This window comes from Cucumis melo, chromosome 8, assembly GCF_025177605.1.
Source record: "Cucumis melo cultivar AY chromosome 8, USDA_Cmelo_AY_1.0, whole genome shotgun sequence".
Lineage (NCBI taxonomy): Eukaryota > Viridiplantae > Streptophyta > Magnoliopsida > Cucurbitales > Cucurbitaceae > Cucumis > Cucumis melo.
The window spans coordinates 5,558,521-5,571,590 of record NC_066864.1 but is presented as its reverse complement, the minus strand read 5'-3'; the positions used below and the strand labels follow the sequence as shown (position 1 = coordinate 5,571,590).

Genomic DNA, 13,070 nt, shown 5'->3' with positions numbered 1-13,070 from the left:
GAATGGGAAGAAACTTCCTACAGATCTATAGCTCGATTCAACTATTGAGCAATATTATATTTCATTTATTATTGCGATTGAACATTGTTTATAATATGTTCACCATGATGCAAATGTCAAAATTACCTTGAAAAGGATACATCCTTACTATATGAAGAAAATACACCCAATAAATATACACATAGGTAAAAGTGAAACCTTCTTTCGTTACTAAATGAAGAAAACAGAGACAAATCACACGAACCTAAATTCTCGCAAAACGACATATTCAACAAAAAGATGAAAAAAAACCAAACACACTTTGACATTGTGAGCTACCAACCCAACAAACAACATATAGTAGAGCAGTTCAATTTGCATGAGCTTGATGGCGTGACTTCTCCTTCTCCTTCACTTCGCTCCCTTGGCTTCTATCATATTCTTCAATCACATCATCAAAACAACAATATACTAATTAAAATCATTTAACTATAAATCACACATTTATTTTTTCCTTTTAATGATAGGTATGTGTTATATTAATTACCATGTTCATTGACTGATTTTTTATTCCTGTGTTCTTCATCGTCGTCGTCGAGAAGATACCCTCCATAAGTTCCTCCAAATCCTTCTTCCTCACTTCGGGTCGCATACCCTTCCCCGAATGAATCACACATTATATCTCTGTTTTCACACATCAACCGATTCATATTGAAGAACTTCGTCATTCCCGTTTAAACCTACAATTCTCTATATGTTCTGTCATTTAATTTCTAATCATACTTAATGTTTTGTTATATGTTTTCTCCCCAAAATTAAAAGAAACAAAACAAAAAATGAAGTCCTATTCTGACAATCATTTTGTTTCAAATTTCTAAAACATATTTTATTTTTTAAAATTTTATTCAATAGTTGGTTTAAAATGGATGAAAATCGTAAACAATTTATAAAAATATATATAAATTAAAGAAAAAAAGCATAATCGTCGACCAAAATAATCAACAAAATGGAGTCTACTAACCCAGTCTCCTTGGTTTTGTTCTGAGACTCATCCATTTCTTCGTCCTTTGGATTCTGATCAGGTGCGGTGGCAAAACCAGTCGCTTGACGGGATCGAAGCTCAAGCGAGCATATACTACGGCGAAGCTGCGGCGGAAGAGGTGATGTGAGGACAATAGGCGGTGGAGTACGGCCGAATCTGATTGCGTTTATCATATTTTCTTTTGGAAACTGAGTTTAAGAATTCTTTTATATGAACTTAAAAAGTCAGACAGAAGATTCTTCTACGTTACGGTGAAAAACTTTGTAAACATGACACGTCGAAACAATACGACATGTGTACGATTTTTACAAAGTTGAAATCTTACGTGGCGTTGACATAGCAAAACTCTTTTGCACCGTAATTTGAACGTGACACGTGGTCTGCGTGGTCATACTGTGTTGACAAAAATACGCAAAATAAAAACTCCGACCTGCCGGATTCGAACCAGCGACCTAAGGATATCTGACAATTTCACACTACAGTCCTCCGCTCTACCAACTGAGCTAAGGTCGGTTTTGCTTAATAGAGGGTAATTAATACTTTATGAAGCCATTGATGGTCTTTCTAAGAAAATTATGCTTACAAACATTTCTATCTTTTAAGCCAATAATTAGAAACAGTAAAATATGTAAAAAAAAAAAAAAAATGGTTTTGAAGATGAGGGTATTTTCTTTCGCCATGCACTCAAGGAAATATAATGGTATAGCCCATAACCTTGCTCGGGTTGCTACTATTCACGATAATTTTGTGCGTGCTTTTGTGAATGTTCATCTTCTTGCTTGGAAAAAGCCATCTTTTGGCAGCGGCTTGTTTGCCTTGTGGTTTCCTTTTTAATTGGATAATGTTTCGAATTTGGAGATTTCTTGATATTATTATTCTTCTATTCTCACTAAAAAAAAAGAAACAAGAAAACACTCCAAATTATATGTTTGTCTAAAAAGAACAGTGTACTATAGATTTGAGACCGTCAATAGACTGCAGAAGTCCGCACCTTGATATATTGCCATGTCAACTAAACTCTTCCCTAACAATGTATGCTTTTATTTCATAATATGTAACCAAAGAAAATTATCATTACCATGTTCATAATATATATATATATATATACACACACACACACACACACAAGATTTTTAGGTGTCATATGGATATTTTTGAAAAAGTTATAAAAACAATTAACTATTATTATTATTATTATTATTACTCGTGTTTTGAATTTAAAATGATGGAAGGCATAAATTTATCCTCACATTCAAGTATTCACTTTAAGTTTAAGGCGTGGACAAACAAAAAAGAAAAAAAAAAAAGAGGATAAATTTAATGAAGAACGTGTCTCCTTAGAACGGGCATTTTTCATAAGTAGAAAAAAAAAAGGTGTAATTTAATGAAGAACATAATTTTGGAGGAAGAAGAAAAAAAGATAGTTTGGATAGTTTTAACTTTTAATAGACACATTCCCTTTTTCCTTTTCAATTCGCGTCGTCAGTGTGATTGCCCCTCGTTGGGATGCGTCTTTCTTGAGACTAATTACAATTGATTGGCCACTTTTAACTTTTAACCACTAAATCATGTAAAAACTATCGAATCAAACTAACATAAAATAAATAAATTCAAAATAATAAATAAAACATAATAGAAAGAAATTGTTAGATTAACTTCACCCTGGTCACTTATAATCCAAAAAAGATGAGCATACCCAAAAGTCTTGCCTCAAACACTTCCATTTGGAATTGATTTTTGAAGTGATTTGAAAACAATCTTAAGTTTTTTTTTTTTTTTTTTTTTGGTAGATAGAATATTAGTAAATCCATAAAAATTTCTTTTAAAACACAGATAATTTGTAAGCATCTTTAAAATCTAGCTTTTAGATTCTCATTTAAAATGAAAATTTCGTATTTCATATTTCCATTTGTTGTTGAGGTCAAAATTACAAGTATAAGCTATGCTCATTAAAGAAAACAGATTTATAAAAGACAAAATTACATTTCCAAAGGCAATATTTTGAAACAACTATTTCCCAAAAACCCTCTCTAACCTATATCTCATCTTTTTCCCGCCCCTAAAATTGGATATATTGGTCGTCGAAAAAGGACATTCGAGCAAAAATAATGGAAAGAAAAAGGACCCATCTCCAAATACATAATTTAAAAAGCAAGAGGCGGTTACTACCGGACAGTCGGTGCAAATCAGGACATAACACTTATGGGATAGCTTACGCAGATCACAGGAAACAAACAAAACCCAATCAATCTCAATTTTTCCATTTAACTCCAATCATTTTATAAATTCGTGTTAAGGAAATTAAAACGAGCACCAAAATTAAGATCATCAATGGGCGGTATGTGATTCTTAAATCTTAATGACATTTTTTTTTACAGAACAGAAGATGGAACAACCAAAAAAAATATATAATTATGTAATAAACAAATACGGTTACCTGAAGCTTCGAAGCTGTTGCTTTCAACGCCATGAAGAAACTGTAATGATTGGGACTTCGTTCCATGCCAATGAGAGAAACCCAGGTGAGGATTCCATTAATGAATACTCAGAGCTATAATCGTACTTCCATAAAAGGATTTTAGCTTGGCTTTTTGCGTAATGGCTCAGGTTTACTGAGTCAAATCCTGAACTTTCCATTAACTTTTTCCATTCTTCTTTGTCTTCCATTCGTACGGTTTTCGATCCCGGTGATGATTCCGGTCCGACAAGTCCGCCGATTTGCCGGCCGAGTAATAGCTTTTCTAGGTGAAGCCGCTCGTTTGAGTCGCGAGGTAGTTTTGGGTCAAGTGATTCGAACACGGCTGAGTAATGTCTGAGTGCGTTCTTGAACCGGTTGAAGAAACCGACCCGGTTTAGGCTTGCTTCGTATTCGCCGAGGGTTACGATTTTAGGGTTCAGTGATTTGGCAAGTTGAAGAACGTTGAGAACGGCGCGGGGAGTTTCGTCCAGGAGGTTGTACAATTGAAGCATGAAATTCACGGCGAGGGTTTCATCGGTGTCCATTTGGAAGGATGATTCGTTCAGTTCTTCGATTGGAGTGAGAATTGGATCGAATTCGAAGTTAAGTTCCAGAAGCTTTGCGAACTCGGCTAGTCGGTTACCTGTCGCGAACAACCCCGTCGCTGGACAGTTTCCAAGCATTGGAGCTGGAATGCCGGAGATCCGGATTCCGGTTGGTTTTCCAGTGGAGCGGGTTGCAAGAGCTTGTAGAAGCGCCGCCCATTGAACTCCCTGAGCAATCCCGAAGTCGATTATGTGAATCTTGCTTGTGTTTTCTGTACTCTCGAGGATAGCTTGATTTGCAGTCAAATGGGCGAATTTGGAGTAAGGGCAAGCGTCGTTGAGAGCTTTGTAAGAGAGAGTGAAATCGTCGGAAGTGGATTCACAAGAAATCAAACGACTATCCGATCGAAGTGATAATCTCCGGCAAAGGGCATCCATAAAGTAAAAGGCGACCCGCTCCGTCGGATCTCCATGGTCTGATGATGATTCCTTAAGCTTAATCAACGTTTGAGCCGCTCGATCTGGCTCCGATTCGGAAATTCGAGCACATTCAATTAGGGTTTTAAGTAGTGGCGGAGTCGATTCTGTCTCTGCAGAGCTCGAAGAACCGCCGTTATCTTCGCTCTTGAGAACAGCAAGGGGAGGGTTGGGGATTTGAGTGTCCTTAACCACTGCCGATAGGGTTGCTGGGGGAATCCCCGTCCACGAAACCACCGGCGGTTCAACGGCGGGTTCACTTTTGGGCGGGTCAGGGAAAATGACTCTGTTAAGATCAGAGGGTGAAGAACAGGGGATAGTGAGGCGACTTGGACAGGGTACAAAGGGATCGGCAGCGTAGAAAGCAAAATCCGAATTAGATTGCCACGCGTCACATCCAGAAGGAAGATTAGAGCTATCCGTTGAATCTCCACCAGCCATTAGACTCTCCATCCACTCATCAGAGTCGAACTCTGCAGCAGCACCGCCGTCGAAATCAGAAAATCTAAAAGCAGGAGAATGGTGCTCCAAGTTCGGAAACTGAAAGCTCGTTTCTCCACTGTCGACCACTCTCTGAACCTGAAACGGATCAGGAAATCCAGCTCCAGTAAGCCCAAACCCCAAATCTGGAGCCCCGGACAAAGCATGGTTCGAGGCGCTCCATGGGTTGAGACCGAAAGTACAGGGTCCAGTAAGCTGCTGTGGTTGGTGCTGTGGGTGCTGCTGCTGCTGCTCCTGTTGCTGCTTCTGCTTCATGACTTGCTGAGCAATCGCCATAAGATTGCCACTATCGGCACACATATTCGCCATTTTCCGGCCAGAACAAAAATCTACAGTCACACCATCCCCCAAACATGCAACCAAAAAAACGAAAGAAAACAAAAAGGTCAGCGACTCCGACTCATTACCGTACAGAAAGTTAAAATCAAACTCCCAGCAAATACATCAAGTGAAAGAACACATACAGAAATGGAACTCGCCGGTAGTGAACAGATCACGGCGGCGAGGTCGTCGGTGAAGCTGTTTAAGCAAAGAGAAGTCAGAACAGAGTGAGTGAGAGAAAGAGAGAGAGAGAGAGAGAGAGAGAGAGAGAGAGAGGTGGCTCAGAGATAGATTAGAAGAAGAAATTAAAAAAAAAAAAAGGAAGAAAAGGAAGTTTTCCCCCCGAGGGAGCTAGAGTAGAGAAGAGAGTGGGCCCAGTAGGCTAAGAGAAGAAAGGAAATGAATATTAAAGGGAAAATAGTCAGAACAGAGTTTGAATAATGGGGGGGACGTGGCAGGTGGGCCCCAGTTGGGATCTGACGAGACCGGATGAAGGTAGTCCACGTGGAGGGGGAGGTGGAGTGGCTCCCGCTCAATGCGGGGAAACTGACAAGGAGAAGTGGGGACCAGAGAGGGAAACTCAGAGTGACACGTCAAAAAAAAAAGAAATTTTCTTTTTTAAAAAAAAAAAAAAGAAGAAGAAAAGAGTAGCCTCGAGGGCGCCGTCGGATGACGCAAAGGTGGTCAGAAGATCGTGTCCGTCCAAAACTTGCAAGAGTGAAAGGAGAGGAGCGGACTTTAGTGGGACTGTTTATTGTAAAATTGTATTGCAAACATGGAGACTAAAGAGTAAAGGAGATTGGGGATTGGCAGTGCTGTGGTTGTCAGTTTAATTGCTATGGAACCACAGATGTGTCGCCTAAACTCACCGTTTCACGTGAACCCTTCCTCCACTTTCCATATTTTACTAAACTTCTTCCGACTCTTTTACACCATTGAATTCACAATAAAAATTAATAGTAAACAATAAAATAATAATAGTTATGTTTTACACTTTCTACAATGTTAGTATTTGTTTCTTATAGTGAGTAAGATTGAGTCTCTACATAGTTACGAAAAGACATGATTTAAGAGAATAAGATATATATTCGTTTTTTTATAAATGTAAATTTCATTCAATATGAATTTAGTTCAATTGATATTTCTATGTACTTTGTATAAAATTTATAAATAAATGTACAAACTTTACTCTAACATAGTTTTTTAACTACATGATAAGTCAAAAACAATACTTGATATGTATTTGATACATAAAATGGTAAAAAGAACTCATTGTTTAACTAATTATGATCGAACAATTTATTACAATGTAAAAAAGCATAAGTAAGTTAAGACACGTACCTAAAGATTTTTGTGTCCATATTTGATTGTGACACGATTTTTTGTATTTTTTATGGATTAAATTATATTATCACATGTTACAAAGCGTAAGTTTCAATAGATATAATATTATATTACCTGTACACTTTTTGATTTATTTATTTATTTGTTTATTAGCTGTTGATGTGAGATATTGTTCAAAATCTGAATAACATAGTAATAAAAGTTAAACAAAAATTGTGGGATCTCTACTTTTAAAATTTGTTATAATTGTTGTTAATTCTTAGCTTTTGATTTTGGATTTATAGATTTAAAGCTGTAAGAGAAAGAGAGGATGTGTTTTGGTAGAAAAATGTGGTTAGAAATTGACAAATGAGTCCTACCATATTGACCAAATTGATTAGTTTAATGGTTTGTTTCAACTAAATCATATGGCTTTATTTAAAAATTAATGTATTTAAATACATTATTATTTGTGTGGGGAGGCAAACTTTTTAGGTTGGGGGTGGTGAAGGGTGATTAGGGGTAAAGGCTATGGTAAAAAAGAGAATGGAAAGGTAAAAAAAGGGGGGGCAAAGTGAATGCTTTAATAAAAACAATTAGAATAATGTTCTTTTTGAACGGTTGATGACCTCACTTTCACTATCCACTTTTGCCTTTGAAGTTTAAATTAAATCTTTGCAGGGACCCCAACAACAACAACAACAACAAAGAAAAAACCACTTGTCGATTTATCTATTGCAAGGTGAAAAAAAAAAAAGTAATGACTTTTTTTGTTCAAACATAATATGGATTTGTTCTTGTTGTTTGATTTTCAAAAGGTTACATGTTCTAATAAGTTTTGCTTTAGTTTACAAAATTTAAAATGAACATCTTTAGGTTGAAAATTAAACTTGAATCTTGTTTAAATTTAGTTCTTTAATTTTTAGATTTACTCTTTACTGTTTGGTAAAAATTATTTTTTTAAACTTGCATATTTTAGTATTATTTGGATCTCACTCTATTTAGTCTTACTTTTCTATTGTGATATTTTGCACCTTTTTTCCATCAAAATTTTAATATTTAACTTCATAGTTAAATTGAATAGTTTATAGAAGAAAAATAGAATAGAAGCTTTATGGCATATGACAACATATCCATGCTAGGAAGTTACTATTCTACCATTGAGTTCGTTTACTCATCAACCACATTCGCCGACTTCTTATAAGCTACCTAATTAATTAAATAAAAATGATATAATATAACAAGAATGAGTTCACTCAATATTATGTATGTATGTATGTATGTATGTATGTATGTATGTATGTATGTATGTATGGGTTATTATTGACTGCACATGATCAATAACAGAGGGTGGAGAATACATATAACTATCTATCACATTTTACTCGATTCATCAAATTTTAGAGCATACTTCAAAGTATAGTATGCTATCAATGTTTGTATATCTAATAAGATTGTGTCCTAATTCGCAACTTAACACAAATAACCAACATTGAGAAAAACTTTAATCAATTATATTAGAGATTGTACAACACTGACGTATGTTTATAGTACATCACTATTATAATACATCCTTTATCCATTCACTTCTACTTCCAAAAGTTTAAATGAAAAATGATAATTAAAACTTAAACATCTTATGTCATTTCAACGATGAATATGTTCATCGACCTTCTCATACAAATCCTAATAAATACGCGTCTTCATTATCTTGGTCATGTTATTTCTTAGCCCTATCACAAACATAGACAATCTAGCTATACAAAACATTTTCTCTAAGTATATAAAAACCTTCCATTAGCTTAAAGTCAATGTAATTTATTATTTTTCAGGGTAGTTATCTATCCAAAGATGACAAGACATCTCTACTCTACAAAATTTGATTGTACACATTAGTGATGTCTATGTCAAGACACAAGCCATCAACTTCTTCTTACAAGCCTCAGCCCCTTTAGATAGTGTTTGAGACCCGTAATATATAGAGTTGAAATACATTGTAATGTAATCCAAAATTCATATTTGAATTAAGCATTTTGAGTCCAAATTACAATATTAAACTCATTTCATTTTTTTGTAGTTTTAAATTAATTGAACTGTATTTTACATCCATTTCATTTTTGTTTTGTACTCAATTCGACGCACCCATTCCAACCTTTAATTCTCAAATAACCCTAATTACATTCCACTCCTCAAACATCCTCCATTGTCATCCGTTTCAAGTTTTCAATTTTATGTTATCTAAGTTTGGGTTTAATTCTTTTATCTGAACGTTCAATTTCTACTATTATTGTCGTAAAAGTTGTGAAATCCTAATTTCTGAAAATTTGATAATGCAATTGCAATTATCATTGTATTTTGTTATAGATGATTTTTGCAATTATATATATATATATATATATATATATATATATATATATATATATATATTAGGTGGGGTTGTACTTATTTTAATAATAAGAAAGTCGCATAGTTACTTATATATAGAAAATTAAATATTGTCAGGCATACCAATTAGGTAATTAAAATAGATAGTTCACTGACACGAAAAAGTATATATATATATATACACATATATAATATGATGTAGAAAATAAAATATGTAAATGTGATTAAAGAAAAAAGAAAAGGTGAGCTGATTGAAAAATCCATTAAATAATTATATGAATTTGGACGGTTGACAGAAATATAAATCAAATCCAACCGTTAAAAGGATTAGTAACGATGATTAGACTAAACACCAATATAATCAAAGCAATCAATTCAAAGGTTTTCTTTTCTTTCTTAATTTGAGAAGAGGTGATTGATTGGGGGCTCCCACTTTGCACTTCTTTCTCTCACCCATCCTTTCATATTTTTCCCCCAACCTCAAACTTCATCAACTTTGGGGAAAAAAATAATAAATTAACAAATAAAAACTATATGAATTGAATTTTGTAAAATAAATAAATACATGTAATTAATGAGTATGTTACTATAAAATGTTTGGGGGTTTGTTTTTTAGTTTAAAGAAATGTAGGGGTGAGTTTTAGGTTTGTACGATCATCAGCTACAACTTACCATTTTGGTTGCGTTTATTTCATTTCGTTTTAATCATTGTTTTTTTAGTGGTCTATATTTAGTCCAATACGTTTATGGCAATTATATCAAACTTTGACAAATAATAGTGTTTTTTCTATTATTTTTTTCGTCCGTACAAGAAAATAGATTATATCATACATGGATATATATGTTTCTTAAATTTTTATAATAGATACCAATTCTTTTAATTTGGAGAAGAAAATAATGATAGATAATCGTATGAACAAGAAGTTAACCCAATTGACATATAATGTAAAAGAGAGTTTCAAGAAATGTGATTCAAAGATTTGTATTTAAAAAAAATGAATTGTATTTAAATTTATTTATATGAAACAAAGTGAATTGAATTTTAAAATAGGACCGAATGGTGAGATATAGTTTTATTATTTATTTAAAAGATTATAAAAAAAATAGAGTATTTGACCAAATATTTACACTTTGATTTAATGAATTTTGTCTTTTAGTGGTTTTGTTTTATAGTATGTCAAAATTTTCTACTTTTGAAAGAACCTCTTTATATTTACCTAATTGAATAAAATTGTAAAACACACATATCTCTACAGAGTTGTTTTCAAATGTAAAGAAACAAACAAAATAACTCACAAAAGATAATAAAATTTTAGGCAATAACATAAATAGACAAGTATAGAATCGTGAATCATTTCTTGTTATACTTGATATATTCTAAAATTTTATCAGTATCAATAGTAGATTCTTGTAGATGGAGTATGAGTTTAAGACGAGACCGAAGTGAATTCTAAAAATTCATTATTGTCAATAGTAGATTCTTGTAGATGGAGTAGGAGTTTAAGACGAGACTAAAGTGAACGTTTTGGTGAGAAAGATCCCAACTTTTAAAAATAAAATGATAAATAATTACTTGGGTTTCATTTAATTATTATATAAATACACATAATAACGTCAAACATATGAATATCAATTTTAACTATATATGCAAATTTAATACGACTCGGTTATAATAAATTTGTATTATTGAACAAATTTTAAATTTGTAGTTTCTCAAGTTAGCTTGTTTTGACTTAGGTTAAATAATTATAAGAATTTTGACAATATGAAAGTATGTTTTAAACACTTTAATCAAAGTATATAATTACCTTTAATTTTCGGTCTATGAATTTTAAAGAACATGTACATAACCACTCGTGTTTGAAATTGGTCGTCTTGGTTATTTGAGTTTTGAAGAATATGTTTAAAATGTGATCCTACTAAATTAACCATAAATTTTAATTTGAGAGATCGCATACATTTTATTCTTTATCACATGGTTCCCTCTCTTCCCTCTCCACCCTTTTCTTAAAAATATTTACAAATATAATAGATTGTTGAAAATGTTTTAAAACTGAACCGTCTATTTGTTTTGATAAATGACAATAGTATTGTTTATCATTATTTATTATTGATATACACTAACTCATATTATATTTCTAAATATTTTATTTTCTTTTGCTATTTTGAAAATATACCTTATAACTATAAAAATGAAAAATTATCGTAAAAGGCAAAAATATTAAAAATATTTACATAATATAACAAAATTTATACAAATAGGCATAGATGAATTTCTATTAGTTTCAACGATGGAATATGATAGATGATCACTAATATAAGTCTATAATCATAAAATTCAAAATTTTAGTATATTAAGTAAATATTTTATTTGAAAATGAGAAGAAATTTTAATTTATTTATTTATTAGCTAAAATGTAAATGAGAAAGTAAAGAGTTGAGTGAAAATTGTAACTTTAATTTTGAAAAAGAGAAAAGGAGGGAATTGGGAGAGGAGGAATGTGTTAGGCAGTGTACGGATAGTGTGTCCCATGATGGCGATGTTTGTGGTTTGTGTCCACTTGACAACGACACCGCTCTATTTCCATCTTCTCTTTTCTTTTCTTTTCTTTTCTTTTTCTAAATCTCAATTTTGACGCTTTTATTTTACTGATCTATTTGTCGGATAGTATTTGGGGAATCCGACGGTGCAGAAAGCGGATGTAAGTTCCAAAGCGACGCACACCGCTTGTTTTGGGAGATGACACTATTTATTCCTAAACTTAATATTTGGTGGACCAAACTACACTTAGACTACACCCAGTCTTACATAAACATTACACTTTCATGTATTTCTAAATTTTGTCCCACACAATTTAATATCCCAATTATAACTGCACGTTTGGATTCAAGAGGTGTGGAATCGACTATGCACTGAGTTATAGTAGTTTTCTTCTTGGTTGAGGTTATGGTTATCAAAAATGAATTTGTTGGTTTTTTTTTTTTTCTCTTTCTGTCATTGATGCAGATACTTTTTTTTCTTTTTCTTTTTTTAATTATAATAACTTTTCTAAGATACATTTTCTCATTCTTCTATTTATTTATTTATTTTGGAGTTTTTTTTTTAAATTATTGTGGTTGTTATTTATATATTATTTTTAAAGTTATTTCTCATATTTTTATTTGAGAAATCATAAAAATTAGAACAATTCCCAAAACATTTACATTTTATAGAAAAATTAAGTGTAATGAATTTTGTGTATAAGTGTTTTTATTTTATAAAATGTAAATAGTTTGTCAATATTTTTTAATTTTTGAAAAACTTTTTATTTATTTTATTTAAAATTAACATTTTCTTCATCTTAGGAGCAGTGTTAGTATGTATGTATGCATGTATCAAAGAAATTTCATATAAATGAATTTATTGTACTAATACATACGTATATATAGGAGAGCTAAAAAAGTAAATTAGATCACATTTTCGTACAAAATAATAGCTGGTTAGACAGAAAATAATTAAGTATGTTTAGTTAGGTTATATTTGCAGGAATCCCAAATTTAATTTAATTAACATGTTCATTACTTTTTATTCAATAATAAAAAGAAAAAAACAAAACCAAATAGCTAAATTGTAAATTTGTAATTACACTTTTGAAATATGATCAAGTGAAGTAGCCTTTCTAAAACTAATAATTGAACTTAATTTTTAAATATTTTTTTTCTCTAAAGTTTATATTGTGATTAGATAAATAATTACTTAGTTCAAAGAAATTTCAACAATCCGTTGTCGTCCAGCGGTTAGGATATCTGGCTTTCACCCAGGAGACCCGGGTTCGATTCCCGGCAACGGAACTTTTATCCTTTGAAATTTCTGTGGCCAAAGCATTTTGATCACTGCTCTTTTTTTGAATCTTTTCCCCTCTTGTTTCATTATTCTATCACTATTAGAACATTCAGATCACTCTACTTTCATTAAGGTTCCAATTTGGATCAACGTTAACATTATTGCTTCTCTAAAATGTTTGATTTTAGTGCCTTAAAGTCTGTAAAATTTAGTTAT

The 13,070-nt window shown here is 32.2% G+C and overlaps 2 protein-coding genes and 2 non-coding genes across 4 annotated transcripts; 1 reads left to right on the top strand and 3 right to left on the bottom strand.

Annotated features, from left to right (window-relative positions):
• Nucleotides 1-186: 186 nt before the first annotated feature.
• LOC103485350 (uncharacterized) lies at nucleotides 187-1,211 on the bottom strand. The gene is made up of 3 exons (XM_008442900.3): nucleotides 1,001-1,211; nucleotides 527-663; nucleotides 187-420 (listed from the first exon to the last, which is right to left on the bottom strand). The coding sequence occupies exons 1-3, from the start codon at nucleotides 1,192-1,194 to the stop codon at nucleotides 350-352; spliced, it is 402 nt and encodes a 133-aa protein (XP_008441122.2). The 5' UTR covers nucleotides 1,195-1,211; the 3' UTR covers nucleotides 187-349.
• A 234-nt stretch (nucleotides 1,212-1,445) lies between these two features.
• Nucleotides 1,446-1,534, bottom strand: TRNAY-GUA (transfer RNA tyrosine (anticodon GUA)). The gene is given in 2 exon segments: nucleotides 1,446-1,481; nucleotides 1,498-1,534. It is a non-coding gene; the product is annotated as a tRNA-Tyr (tRNA).
• Nucleotides 1,535-3,247: 1,713 nt separating this feature from the next.
• On the bottom strand, nucleotides 3,248-5,647 carry LOC103485042 (SCARECROW-LIKE protein 7-like). Its single transcript, XM_008442480.3, has 2 exons — nucleotides 5,467-5,647; nucleotides 3,248-5,331 (listed from the first exon to the last, which is right to left on the bottom strand). The coding sequence occupies exon 2, from the start codon at nucleotides 5,309-5,311 to the stop codon at nucleotides 3,482-3,484; it is 1,830 nt and encodes a 609-aa protein (XP_008440702.2). The 5' UTR covers nucleotides 5,312-5,331; nucleotides 5,467-5,647; the 3' UTR covers nucleotides 3,248-3,481.
• A 7,143-nt stretch (nucleotides 5,648-12,790) lies between these two features.
• On the top strand, nucleotides 12,791-12,862 carry TRNAE-UUC (transfer RNA glutamic acid (anticodon UUC)). The gene has a single exon. It is a non-coding gene; the product is annotated as a tRNA-Glu (tRNA).
• Nucleotides 12,863-13,070: the final 208 nt, after the last annotated feature.